This window comes from Peromyscus leucopus, chromosome 11 (genome assembly GCF_004664715.2).
Source record: "Peromyscus leucopus breed LL Stock chromosome 11, UCI_PerLeu_2.1, whole genome shotgun sequence".
Lineage (NCBI taxonomy): Eukaryota > Metazoa > Chordata > Mammalia > Rodentia > Cricetidae > Peromyscus > Peromyscus leucopus.
This window is the reverse complement of record NC_051072.1, coordinates 22211671-22226476: the sequence shown is the minus strand read 5'-3', so window position 1 is coordinate 22226476 and position 14806 is coordinate 22211671. Positions and strand designations below refer to the sequence as shown.

Sequence of the window (14806 nt, the reverse complement as noted above, 5' to 3'; positions counted from 1 at the left end):
TAGCCCTGCAGGCCCCAGCTCAGGCCCAAGCTACACTCGGCCGGTTGTGGTGGTGCAGGTCTGAAAGATTTACTGAAGGAGGCAGAGGCAGGAGGATCCCAAGTTTGAGGCTGGCCTAGGAGGCTTGCTAAGGAGAAGCTTCGGCCAGGGCCCAACCACAAACGGTGGCAGTGGGACCATGGAGGCAGTGGCTGCTGCTCCAAGTTGCTGGCTGCTTCTCATCGTGTTGGTGACTGCGGTGATGCTGCTACCTGGGGCGAAGGGTTTACTGCTGCCGGTTCAGAGAAGAATTGCCAGGGCCATCATGTTACAAGAAAGCATCAGCAAAGGTCAGTTTGGAAAAGTTTGGCAAGACAAATGGTGAGGAGGAATTGCTGTGAAGATTTTCTCTTCTAGGGAAGAATGTTCATGGTTCTGAGAGACAGACATTTATCAGACTGTAATTGCTCCAAACCACAGAGGAGGCAAAAAAAAAAAAAAAAAAAAAAAAAAAAAAAAAAAAAAAAAATTCTAAAGGGAACTATGACCATGCCTAACAGCAGCTTTGAAATCTTCAAAAGGATGACAGGACCCCACAAAAATGAACTGTCGAGGTGAGGTAGCTGTGGCTTGTTCTGCCTCTCTGATCTTCCAGCATTCACCCCAGTACCTGGCTCCAGGTTTGTTTTTATTAATAATGCCTTTTAAGATTCGTGTTACAAGTCCGTATTCTGTTTTTGTGACAAAATAACTGAGAAAATAAGCTCGAACGATTTGGTTCAGTTCATGTTTCCTTGGCCTAGTTGTTTTGGGGTCTATGGCAAAGCAGAACCTCATGGCATGGAATATTTGGCAGGTGAAATGTTTCCCTGTGGCAATAAGTAGAGAGATAGGAGAAGAGGAGAAGGGGAGGGAAAGAGGGAGGGAAAATGAGATCGAATATGAATCCTAGTATATCTTGAAGAGCATGCTCCAAAGGACCCACTTCCACCAACTAGACCCTATTGCCTGAGGCTGCAACCACCTCCAAGTATTGCCATCAGCTAGATATCAAGCCTTTAATAAATGAGGCCTTGGGGAGAAACTTAGGGTTGAGACCATAACTGGAAGCAAAGCTGAATATCAAATATTTATTTTCCTGGAACTCAGGAAACCACAAAAAAAAAAAAAAAGTATGGTTGCTATGGATAATAGTGTTTTTGAAAATTAGGAAAGAAGTCACATAATTTAGGTAGTACAAAGCAACGTTCTATGAATTACTGGTGAAAAGGCCTCTTGTAAAAAGACTAAGCCCCCTTCTAGAGCGCAGACAGGGTTGGAAGGCTCCCTCAAGCATTCACTCAGCTGACTAAATCATTTCACAGGCAAGTGACAGAAAGGACCGAAGGCAGGTGAGGAACCTATTGTGCAAGGGTGATTCTATCTTGTATAGTGTACTAGAACAGGGCTTCTCTGACAAGATCGTATCTAAACAGACCTCCAAGAAATGAGCAAATTAACGTGAATAGAATATTCTCGTATGTTGTTTTAGTTACTTTTTGTAGTTGTGACAAAAAAAAGTAACTAATGGAAGAGTTGACTTTGGCTTACAGCTCCAGAGGATTAGAGTCCACAGTGATGGGGATGGTAATGGCAGCAGGTGGCAGAAACAGGAAGCTAGCTGATCGCATTTTTGCCAGGAAAACAGAAAACTGAAGTGAGCAGAGGCTATAAACACTGGGAGTGATGGACTTGCTCCAGCAAGGCTTCGTGTCCTTCAAGGCTTCACAACCTCCCCAAACAGGGCCAGCTGGAGAGAAAGTGTTCAAATACCTGAGCCTAGGAAGAAACATTTCTCATTCAAACCACTTCACACACGAACAGCAAACAACATTAGTGTAAGGATTCTGAAGCAGAGCTGGCTTCACGAGACCAAGCAACAGCAAACAGCAATCCAAAGCAACTAGAGACAGAAACTGAATGAGGACAGTAACAGGGCAACAAGGCCTTCTGGGCAGTCCTTCCACCTGCCTGGTGACTCCTCAGTGCCTACAGAGTGACAGGGCCAGTTAGATGAACCGTGTGGGCAGGACGTTATCAAGAATATTTAATATATGCAGTCATGTATAAGGACTTACCAGTTTCCTATAGTTTCTGTAACAAGCTAACCGGCTTAAAATTTGAAGAGACAAAAATTTGTGTTCCTGGGCAACAATACCCAGAAGACAGCCTGCTCAGCGATTTCTTCCTTCCTCCTGCTTTCAAAGCCATGGAGGAAGTGTGCTCAACGTTCCCCTTAATTCCTGCTCTTTCCTCCACTCTAAAGGATGCCTGTTGAGCTGGCATGATGTAGCTCACAGGGTAAAGGTGCTTGCTGCCAAGCCCAACAACATGAGTTCAGTTCGAAGGACCAGCATGATCAAAGGAGAGACCAGAATCCAGAGAACACAAATTGTGCACTGACTTCCACATGTTGCCCTGTGGCACATATGCTCACACGTATACGTACACATACTCAAACACGAATAAATAAATGCAATCAAAATACTTCTAGAAGTTCTGGTGTTAGAGCAGGCCCATCCTAATGATCATCCAGGACAATTTTAAGGTCAACTGATCAGCAATTTGAATTATCCCTTTCCCTGTATATAACAACTTATTCATATAGGTTCTGTCTTTAGTTAGGATTTCTATTGCTGTGAAGAGACACTATGACCACAGCAACTCTTATAAAGGAAAACATTTAATTGGGGGCTGGCTTATAGTTTCCAAAGTTCCGTCTATTATCATCATGGCAGGTAGAAAGGCAGCATGCAGGCAGGCATGGAGCTGAAGAGGTAGCTGACAGTTCTACATCTTGATCTGCAGGCAACAGGAAGTGAACTGTTTCACTTGGCATAGCTTGAGCATAGGAGTCCGCAAAGCCCACCCCCACAGTAACACACTCCTCCAACAAGGCCACACCTCTCCAATAAAGCCACACCTCCTAATAGTGCCACTCCCAATGGGGGCCATTTTCTTTCAAACCAGCACACGTTCCAAAGTTTGCTTGTTGAAATAGACCTCTTGAGAAGAGAAAACTTACTCTGCCTACCAGAGTGTTTGACTTAAAGGCACAGCTTCCAAAACTTGTAGAGGTAACACGTAGGGAGCCCTTACTACCCACCTTTTCTAGCTGTTCATTTCTGGCTGTGGCCTGCTCTTTACTCTTCCCCACACATCCGGTGCAACATAAGAACACAGTAACTTCTTCACTGCATTTTCTGCCTCTTTAAGGGCCTGGCTTATAGTAAAAGTGAAGGAATCTCTCTTCATTCCTACTCACACCCATCTCTTGGGACGTAAGTCCTTGTGGAAGTCTTCCATAGGCTGGAACCCATATTCCTTAGCTGTTTTCAAAGACCATTTGTGGTGACCATTGTAAGAGCTCATCTTGTTCTTCTTTTCTTTTTTCCCTCCAGTCTTCCATGTCCTCCCATAATGCTCAATAGTTCTCAGCCCTGAGCTGCTGGGCAGCAATCTCCTGCTTCTCCAGTCCACTGCCCTTTCCATTCCAGCTCTTTGGCTTGTACATAGTCTGCTTTGTAATTCTGCTCAGAAAGTATCACCTCCATCACTGTTGGACAGTGTTTCTGCTGCTGTCAGCACCCAGCATTCCAGAGTTGTCACAATGCAAAACGCTGTGCTTCAACATGTTTTGGGCACATTCTCCCCAACAATGTATCGTGTGTTTATCTTAGGATGAGTGGGTTTAGTTATTGAGGGCTCTGGAGCCTGTCTTAACAAAGTTTATATAACAACAAATGTGCTATGATTCATCTACTGTGAAAGACAAGACTATTCTTTCTCACTAATATGATGATGTCAACAATACTTTATTCTCCATATTGGCTGAATTGTGATGGGAGGGTAGCGTAAAAATGGTCAATTTAAAAATTACCTGAAAAGTCCTCACTTATGAATGCATTTATACATAGCTTAGCTGTTACACCTTTTTTTTTTTTTTTTTTTTTTTTTGAATTTTCGAGACAGGGTTTCTCTGTGTAGCTTTGCGCCTTTCCTGGATCTCGCTCTGTAGCCCAGGCTGGCCTCAACTCAAAAAGATCCGCCTGGCTCTGCCTCCAGAGTGCTGGGATTAAAGGCGTCCGCGCCGCCACTGCCGCCACCACCACACCACCACCACCCAGGCTACACCATGTTTTTAGCCACAAAGTATTTACAGATGAAAGACTCACCACCAAGGAACAAGTTAACTAAATTGAAGCGCTATGAGACACTGTCCTGCAGTTAAAAAGAGTCTCCACATTACAATGCATTCCTACATAAGACTGTTGTCTCAGGTGACCCATTTAATAGCTGTGCTTTCTGGAGAGGTAGCTAAGGGCTGGGGGCACGAAGGGAAAGGTCTGTTTTCAGTTTACTTAATTCATCCTAGTTCTAGCCTGACATCTAACCACGGAGGGACGTATCCCGTCCAGTAATCTGTCCCCATGAAGTCATCCTCTGGGTTGGTGCATGGGCTCCAGGGATGTCAACTGTTTCCTTGGGGAACATGCACTTGATTTAAAATAGAAATAACCCCTTTCCCTTTACATTTTATTTCTTTTTTTCTTTTTGGGGGTGATGGTGGTAATGGAGGAGGGAAACATTAAAGGTTCAAGTAAGTAAACTGAGTACCACACACAGGCTTCTCTTGAAATCAGGTTTCAATGTATAAGGCACTAAAAAAACAGATGACGGAGAGATGGGAGGCTCCAGCTATGAGTGGACGAAATGGTGGTGATATTATGGTAAATAATGCCACTACTTAAGCAAGTGCACCCAATTAGTTCCCATTCGATATCTTATAATGTAAGTCTTGGTCCCACAAGAGGGTCTTGTGTTTGCGTGTTTTCTTTTAGAGACAGAATCTCTCACTATGTAACTCAGGATAGCATTCATTTGTACCCCTGATCTTCCTGCCTCCACCCCCTGAGCCCCAGGAGAGCTCCCCATCCCCCAGGATTGAATTATCCTTATTAATAGAATAGGAATATGTATTTACTTTTTTTAAATTAAAGAAGACAGAAGAAGGGGGAAAATCCAGTATAGGTTTCTAACCAGAAAGCTTGTGGTTCAAATGACAGGTACTTTTGAATTAAAGAAATATGACATAAAATGCCCAACCTGGCCTCAGTGGAAGAGCTCAGGCTGAACCCAAGAGCCTGTGGGTAGGATGATGTATTCTTATGTGATATGGTGGGGACAGCTCCCATTGGCCAAGGATGGAGGAGTCAACTGAAGCCACAGATCTGCTCACAAACACACCACACATCAGCAAAAGGGATGCAAAATGAACCAAGTTTATTTTCTGCAATAGTTTCTGTAAATTACAAAGATAAAAATGCTAAACTACAGCATATATCTTTTCAATATTTAACCAGAATACTTGTAATAAATATGCATCCTGAAACAAGAAAGAGGCTACACTTTGTCAGGCATCCTAGAAAATGTCTCAAGTTTTACATTCTGCAGCATTTCTGTGGGGGCACGCGGGCGGGTGGTTCTGTAATTTCTTAAGTTCTGAGACAAATGCTTTCACATTTCTTTGGAGCATTTTGAGAAATGCTTAACTGTAATCAGACAACTTAAGAAAAGGAATGCCACCAACCTAAAGCCACTTTTGTTCTGCTGGCACTGGTCTTTACCTAATACAGATGAACACAGGTAGTTTAGCGAAGCGCCCGCAGAGCCCAGGCGGCCCTGGAGTCCACCGAACCTGTCAGAGTTGGGCCTCCACGTTCGGTCATGTACTAAAAGTTCTGTATTCCACTCATCTCCCTCATGATCAGGGGGCCATAAGAGAAGCTGCAAGCAACTCAAACATTTTTTTAACCTGAAAGTCAACAGACATATATCCCCCTCCCCAAGACTTTTGCTATGCACCATGTTACCACATTGGACATTTCCTTTCAACATGGAGAAACTGATTGCCACTAACAGTCCTTCCAGGAATCACTTATGGGTGATAGAGTTTTGGGTGTATCCAGTTATTCAACTGGCAAAAGAAGGACTTACTGTGTTCAGAAGTAGACTACAGAAAATTCTTGGGGTGCTGGTGGTAGCTCAAATTGAGTTTGGAATATATAACTAACCTCTGCTATAGCTGAAAAGTTTTGAGGAAAAAGTTACATTTTAAGAAGTCTTAAGCATGGTTATCTAAAATATTGTTAATCTAATCTAATCTCACTTAGGGTTTTAGCTATGAAAACATCTTTGAAAGCCAATAAAAATATACAGAAAAAAAAAACACTTTTAAAAAAATTGAGGTTAAAAACCATGAGGCATTTCTTTTGGCTGTAAACACATAGTTTACTGTCCTTTGTTGAAATACAAATATTTGGATTTCCTGAGCTTCGTGGATAACAGCAGGAGGCAAGTTTGCATAGAAAATTTGCAGTGTGTTGATTTACTTCAAAACCTTTAAGGAAGTTCACCCTTGGATTAAAACTTTATATTGCAGTTAACAGTACTCAGCAAACTGAGACCTTTAAGGAGGGCAAGGAAACGTAAGGCAGCTGGAGGGAAAAGATGGAATTTGAGTTTTTAAATCCGCAGGATAAAGGATCTTAAACACTCACTTCTAATGTTATTCTAATTTGGTTAGCAATTAAATCATGTTTGGGGAATGGAGGGCAAAAATGCTGCCCCACGCTGAATGGCACAGCCCCAAGGCAGAGATCCAGGACTATTCACTGCAGGAGGCCTCAGCAGATCACTCAGGGAAGCAGCTCCGATGCTCAGGGACCAGACTTTGGGGCATAGCTGAGGAGGTGGCGGGGACCTTCACCTCCGCTGGTCTGAGGAACCTACGCAGTTCTGAGGAGGGTATCTTCGTCTGGGACTAGTCCCCAGAAACCTCTGGAAAAGAAGCTATGCTGGGTCACAGTGCACACCATGGATAAAAACAATGGCAGTGGTCGGCGACAACTCCAGGTCTAACACAAAAACTGGCCACTAGGGGCAGTGTCCCGCCAAGGACTCCGTTTTACTTCTTCTGGGACTGGTTTTTACACATGGTGAGTATCTGCTTCAGGACTCTCTGGACATCCTCATCCATTTGGCCCTAGAAAATCCACACAGAAGATATGCATGAGAACTTCATCTACATCGTGGCACCTTCTCCCCTGGGGAGTGAGATGGCTGAGACTCAGCCTTCTGCTTACTCCCCTCAGTGTTCAGAAGAATGTCAGCGCTATCAACTCTCACATTTCCATGATAAGTGGAGTCAAAGAGAGTTCCCTGGTTTTCCTATGGGGGATGACTACGTCTACCAAAATCCTCAGCAAAGGGTAACTGGGGTCTTAGCTGTATGAGCCCAGCTAGTCACAAAGCACAAGGACAAGGCAGTGTTGAGGGCCATCTGAAGATATTGGCATCCCTATTAAATAATGCCTGCATCTTCTTGATAGGGAAAAGCAGATACATCTTTCATAGTGATATTCCTTCTCAATAAGTAATGAATCTACCACCAGTAGGCAAGGCACAGGCTTGGCACATGCAAAGGGCATTTGAGGTTTCGCAGAAAGGAGACTCCTCTAATTCCAGTCCATTCTGTTAGCCCAATGGTGGCACTCTGGGCAACACCTGCTGTCCATTTCTTATTAGTTTTATTTGAGACAGGGTTGCATGGGAACCAGGCTGGTCTCAAACTCACTATGTAGCAAAGGATGTCAGTGAACTCTTGGTCCTCCTACCTCTACCTCTAAGTCTCTGGATGACAGGTGTGTGGCACTGCTTGGCCAGGCTGACACATTTCTTTGGGATGTCACTGGTGTTATCATACCTGAACAGCATATAGAAGATGCATTCTGTAAACCGATATGACCTCCTGGTGTTGTTTCTTACATTCCTAGAAAGAGACAATATGACATTATTAACGAGCTTGGCGGGGGGCGTCTTTAAAGAAGAGAATATTAAGTACGAAAAGCTGTCACTCAGGTGCTGCACATCTGCTTCTATATGTTAGCACAGGAAGCTTCTAGATGTGTTTCTAAATACTTCTAGATGTGTTTTTAAATACTTGTCACTATTCTAGTTATCTTGATATGTCAAAGCTAGAAGAATAGTTGTGGGCAAAGTACTTATTACAATCCCAATTTAAAAACCACACATACATACATACATGCATAAAAGATAGTCACTATAAGTGAATGTTGTAAAAAAAAAAATAGATGAAAGGCAAAATGAAATTATTTCAGAGTTGAGTTATGGGTAAACTTCATATTAAGAGTTTTAAAAGAGTTTTTTAAAAAGATTTTAAGTTATTTTTGTTTAATTTGCAACTTTATAATTACGAAATGTTTGTTCACTTAGGTGAAAATAAAATCTATTCATTTTTAAAGGTGTTACTGTCTACAGATAATGCTGTGTAGCCCCCAAGGAGTTCAGCTATTTAGTAATCTGTCCCAAGAACACAAACAAGGAACAGTGTCAATGTTCTTCACTACAGCGGCTGCTACACTCACTGCTCCTTGTTAGAACTACATCTCCTCCCAACTCCCCATGTTCTAAGAGAATGAGTCCTTTCTCTTTATTATGAAAATGAAAACCATAAAATATGGATCACCTAAAAACCTACAAATGTTTATCAATACCCTTCCTCCCCTCACCACCAGGGCCAGAATCTGAGCTAGCTTTCCTTGGGCCAACTCCGAGGAGCTGATGTTCATGCCACAAGGCTGGTCTGAGACAGTCATCCCGTGTAGCTCAGGCTAGCCTGGGACTCACTATGCATCCCAGGCTGGCTTCAACTTCACGGTGATTCTCTTGCCTGAGCCTCCTGAGTGCCAGGATTTACAAGTGTGCGCCACCACATCCGGCTCCATGTCCTCCTTCACAAGCTTCCCTTCCATCCCTATTTCTGTCAGCATTTGGTTGTCTTTAATATCCGAGTGAAGGATCCAGCCAACACCCCAGCCTCTCACTCACATCCTCATCAGCTTCATAACGTGTCTACTCATTTGCACGCTCCTAGTCTGTCTCTGTCATTCCCACCTCTGGATCTTAGCAGAAAGCACCCTCCTCTCACCACACTCCTCTAGATGGGACGTTCCAGCCCCACTGGACACCTATCTGCACCAGCAGTCTGCTGCAATCCAGATCCCATCGCACCATGCCTTTGGAAAGGCTGTTGCCAGGGTTCAAAGGGCCACCTAAATGACACGTCTGTAAACGGCAAATCTTGCAGATGCCATTAAGGACTCAAGAGATGGAGAGGGAGGATTACTACGGATAATCTGAGTAGCCTTCAAATGGAACCACAGGTCTCCTAAAAGAGTAGTAAGGAAGTCAGAGGTGGAAAAGAGGAGGTAACAGAATAAAAGCAGAAGATGAGGTGATGTACCCTAAAGGTGGACCAGGTATTATATGAGCCCTAGAAGGCAGGGGGCATCTAGAAGCTGGCAGCCAAGGAGATGGATGCTCCATTTAGTCTCATGAAGGAGCAGCCCTGCCATGCTGTGATGGTAGTCCAGTGCAACTGATTTTCAGCGTTCTGATCTCTAGAACGACGTTGTCAAAAAACAAGTTTGGAGTTTGTTGGAATAGCCAAGGGAAACAAAAATCAAGTGGGTCTTCCTGGGTAGTAAAACAAGCAGAAAAAGCAAGAAGCAACTTGAACTCTGTAGATACACAACTACCTGATCCCGACTCCCTAACAACGAGATGCTCTCAGCACTGCCATAGCTGAGGGGTGACCATCCCAGAAAGAGGAGAGTGACAAAGTAGTGGATGAGGGACTATGAGCATCCTCTCGCTGTCGTGATTTTCCCTGCCCAGGGATAGATACATCTACCCATCTCATTGCACCGACTCCTAGAGCGTCTTCCCAGCGTTTCCCTCACTCACTCTCACCAACAAGTCCTGAATCCATTCCTCACTGGAGCATCTTTTGGTCATGGCCAGCTAAGTTGGTACGCCACTTGCTCCCCCCCCCCCAGCCCACCGCAGGCCGAGAACGGAAGCCCACTCACCGTCAGCTGGTTCTGCAGCTGTTTGACCTGCTGCTGCAGCACTTCCAGCTGCTGGGTCTGCCTCTTGGATGAGCTTGTGGAGTAGGAGAGCTGCGAGAGGCTGTTGAGGGCCTCCTTCAGTTTCATGACTTCCTTCGACATCTCATTTATCTAGTGAGAAAGAAAAAGTCAACCCGTAGGCTGAGTAGTCTGTCTACAGAAGCAACATTCTGGATATTTCTAGGCCTCCAACATTAGTCATTTCTTTGACTCTCTGGTCCAATTCCTTTTTTTTTTTTATTTCTTAAAGGAAATCCATAAAATAAAGCACAACAAATTCAGACAAACCAGTTAAGACCTTGGCTTTTGTGCCATTCAGATTAGGCCTATTGTGTTTTAAGTGCATGTAGCTTTTAAGGAAAGCTACGATGTCAATGTTCTTTTTTTCTTACGTTAGAAGGGGTGCAGTAAACATTAAACACATTATTTGATCAAATACAGATTTGTCACATTTGTCTTGTGTCACAGAGAACGTTAGCTCAAAGTCAAATACTCAGAGGCTTAACTGCTAGACTGCTTCTTCAAGATCTTTGTGTGTCTCATCCACTGTGAGCATGGCCATCATCTCCCACTGAGATGGACAGTCCGTCCAAAGTGACACCTCTGGACAGCTTGCTTTAAAGTGAAAACAACTTCTCTTGTCACTGCACCAGTCCCCAGGTGAAAAAACAAACAGGGTTCCAACACCATTCAGAGCATAAGGCGGTGGGGGTGCAGAGAGAATTCAGGTACACAACGATCCTCAACTCCATTCTTTTCGCTCCCTTCCATCCTCCGTGGCACACCCAGAATCATCTCTAAATTGCTGGCTGCCCTCACTTGTCACTCTCTATCTGGAGACAGGTCACACTTGTCCTGGATCCCTAATACTAGCTGTGCTGGCTAGGTCTACGTCAACTTGACACAAGCTAGAGTCATCAAAGAGGAGGGAGCCTCAGTTAAGAAAACACCTCCATAAGACCAGGCAAGCCTGTAGGGCATTTCGAGAAGAATCACAGCAACAGCAACCCTAAGACACTAGTAACGTGTGTTAATGATTTAATATTTCTAATTTGTGTGTGTGTGTGGTGTGTGTGAGTACACATGAACTGTTGGGGTTTTAGGTTAGTCTTTTTAAAAAATATCCCAAATACTTTTTGTTTAAAAGACAGAGTCTTACTATACATCTCAGGGTAGCCTTCAATTTATAATCCTACAAGTGCTATGACTGCAACAGACAGGCACAGAGCCTCGAGTATTCACACAAGTTGTCAGCAACCAATTCCACAAAGGTTTAGTTGAGGAAAATCTGAAGGGCCTTATTAGGACTTCGTGCCAGAAACCCAAGAGCAAGGAACGTTCACCGACCTTTTCGTCTTTATCCTCCTCCAGCTTTGAAGAGGTCTCGGAACATCTTTTCATCCCTTCCAGATCTTCCTGAGCGCGCTGCAGTTTCTGCAGAAGTTCAGTTATTTCCTGCTCTTTGGATTTCAAGAGAGTCTGGATGTTTTCCTTTTCCCTTTTCACCTGAGAGACTTCGCTTCGGACCTGGGCGACCTCTGAATGGGCTTTCTCTTTCTCTTTTACTGAATCCTTTAATTTCGTTGCTAGCGTGTTTACTTCATTCTCTAAGGATGCCTGGAGCTTTTCATAGGAAGACTTGGGGACCATGGCATCCGTCATAGCAGCTTTCTCTTCCAGGAGTTGCTTCTCCAGCTTTGTGACTTCTGCTTCCTTGCTCGCAAGGTGCTCTTTGAGGTGGCTCACTTTCTCTTCCATCTCCTTGGCAGTGGTCCGCAGCGTGGTTATCACTTGCAGATGTTCGGTGATGGACACCGAGTTCTCCTTGTGAGCGTCTACGAGTTGTTTGAGCTGAGTCAGCTCGTTCAATACTCTGGAATACTGGGACTTCATTTCGGACAGTGCTTCTTCAGCTTTTGCCCTGGACACGTTGGTCACGTGCATCAACCTCTCGTGTTCGGCTTTGTGGATATACTCAGCTGCATCCTCTAGAGATTTCCTCTTCCTATAATCCTCCAGCTCTGCCTGGGCCTCTTTGTACAGCTGCGACAGTTCGCTCACCTGTTTATTGAGTTCATCTATCATCCTGTTCATTGCCTCTTTCATATCCCCAGCATCATCAGGGGCTTCCGGCGGCGGCATCTGACTTTTCAGTGTGTCTTTTAGTTTCATGATTTCTTCTTGGGCCTGCTGGTATTTCTCAAACAAAAATGCCTTCTCCTTATTCATATTCTCAATGACAGAGCAGTATGAGCTTTTCATCTCCTCACATTCTTCTGCTGCAGGTGGCTTAGCAGCCCCAGCCTTCTCCTTCTCCACAAGCTTTGTTTCTAACTCCCTAACTCTCTCTCTATTCCTTTCACTCTCTTCCAGTGCATTCTGCAGGTCCTGCTTCAGTATATCTACGTCAACATTAGCGACCCCGGCCTCTCGGAGATGTGAACAGCCATCTGTACTCTCCTGGGAGAGGAGACCCAGTTTCATCTGCTTCTGAGCGCTGAGGACTTCTTTCATGGCCTCCTCATACTTGCTCTGGGTTTCTTTGAGTTTCTGACTGAGGTCAGAGCCATTCTCGGAAATCTCTGTGCTGTTCACACACATCAGGTCTGTCCTCTGGGACTGGAGTTCAGCCTGTAGCTGTTTCTTCTCTGCTTCAGAACTCTCCAGTTTCTTCTGCAGGTCTAGCAAAGTGTCTTGTAGCTGCTGGATTCTGACATCGCGGTCCACAGGGGATGTCCCCACAGGACGTTCTACGGATGGAGATGATTTGGCGTCTGAGGAAGGGGCTTCACTCGACTTGTCCAGGGATGGGGCCAGGTCAGTCTGAGTGGAATGGAAAGAGTCAAGGCTTAGGTCTGCTTCGGCCTTCTCGGGTGATCTGGCCTGGGAAAGACACAAGGAATGCAACACTAAGGAGGGGCCAGGTGTGCACACATCTGGGATGTGAGGGGCAACCTGAAGTTTAGGGCTGGAAGAGCAGTGCCATCATTTTCCATGTGTTCTCCAGGATCATGAAGACACATGGTCTGGGGCACCAGAGCCAGACTTACAGGGCATCTTATTCTGTGTTCCATTAGATCACTTCTGTATTTTTAAAACACTGTAAAACCTCCAATTCAGATTTTTCCTTTGTTTCTCCTATCATTTCAATTGCCCAAGGCACTGAATAGTTATTTTTCATCAGGTTCTTAAGAAGATTAGAGATCAATTTTACTAAACCAATGGCTACTATTATATACATTAAAAATTTTAAGCATAAAATTTCAGTTTGTAAAGGTCTAAACAAGGAGGTAGGGAGGAGGATAGGGAGGAGGAGGGGAAAGGAGGGATGTGTAGCCAAAACTCAGGAGACATGAAAAAGTCACGTGGAAACCTTTTATTTATTTTATAAGCTTATTAAAAATTATAATCTGAAAAATAAAGGAGTTTGAATACAGGTACCCTCTAGGAACGGCTAACGCTCCTGCCAGAAGCAATGGGTTATTAAAGAAAAATCCCAGAGCCAGCTGTGTGGGGTATCTCCCTATGAGTTCTGTGTGGGGTATCTCCCTATGAGTTCTGTGTGGGGTATCTCCCTATGAGTTCTGTGTGGGGTATCTCCCTATGAGTTCTGTGTGGGATATCTCCCTATGAGTTCTGTGTGGGGTATCTCCCTATGAGTTCTGGGTGAGCGAAGTCCAAGGCCCCCAAAGCAAAACAGGTTATTGACATGGCTCCTGACCTTGATAGTGAGACTCAGTTGCCAAAAATACTTGGGTTACAGGATAAGAAGAAACCAAGTTGGAGCTGAGGTGGAAGTTTCCTCCCTACTGGCTAGCTTCACAGCCAGAAGGTGCTATGTAGGCTGATGGGGAAGAAAGGTCATCAACAATCTTACCCATTGGTGAACTCTGTGAGTATAATAATGACCTGTCAGGAAAGATGTGCTGCCAAGAGCAACATGGGCATGACGTTTCTAATTGGATTTGAGGCCCACTTTTCAGTAGGAAACTTATACTCGGTCTGTAAACATGGTCAAGAGCCCCATGACTCAGGAAGTCATATGCTCCAGGGGTAGAGGGAATCCACTACTATTGTTTAGTCTTGCTAAATGGTCACAGCCTCAATACTCATGTCTATACACAGAGATTCGTCACAGGTTAGTGCCATGCCCAGTCTCCATCAGAGAAGCTTCTTATTACAGGCGGGTGACAGTTAATACAGAATCCATAACTGGACACAGCGCAAGGAGTAAGTGACGGTGGACGGACTGTCCATCCCAAAGTGGACATCTGTAGCACCTCCTTCTAAAGCTCAGGGAACATCTCAGAAGGAGCAGAGGACAGACTTGAGCCAGATGGGGAGAAGTGCAGTGAAAAGATGTCTTCTGGCCATGAAACAGCCACAACAAGTAGGAACTCACTGCAGCTGTGATTATCTGCACAGGACCCGCACGAGGCTGGGCCCTTCACCATCACTATGGGTGGAGAGGGCCCATGAGGCCCCACCCCTTCCCGAGGGACTACGGGCTGTTTTGGATTGTTGGGGGGGAGGGGGTGCCATTTTTTCCTTCGGTGGTGTAACCACTGATAAGTTGCTCTCGGTCCAGTAAATAACCTTCTACCCAAGGTCCACACACAGAAGACACCAGAGCAGGAGGGAGATTTGGTTGGGAGGAGGGTTTCAGCAGGAGAGGGAGGGGGAAGGGAGAGGAATGGCAGGGTCAAAGTGACCAACTATATTAACACGTAAAACAGTCAAACAACAAGAAAGCAGGGTTTAATATACATCAAAATGGAAATAGAAAATTCATAAAT

General features: G+C 44.7%; 1 protein-coding gene across 1 annotated transcript in view; it reads right to left on the bottom strand.

Annotated features, from left to right (window-relative positions):
* Positions 1-5277: 5277 nt before the first annotated feature.
* Rai14 (retinoic acid induced 14) overlaps positions 5278-14806 on the bottom strand; it is a 139750-nt gene continuing 130221 nt past the window's right edge. The window contains 4 exon segments of the mRNA XM_028895084.2: positions 5278-7063; positions 7784-7849; positions 9972-10121; positions 11358-12893. Coding sequence (XP_028750917.1) covers positions 6986-7063; positions 7784-7849; positions 9972-10121; positions 11358-12893 — 1830 coding nt within the window. The 3' untranslated portion in view covers positions 5278-6985.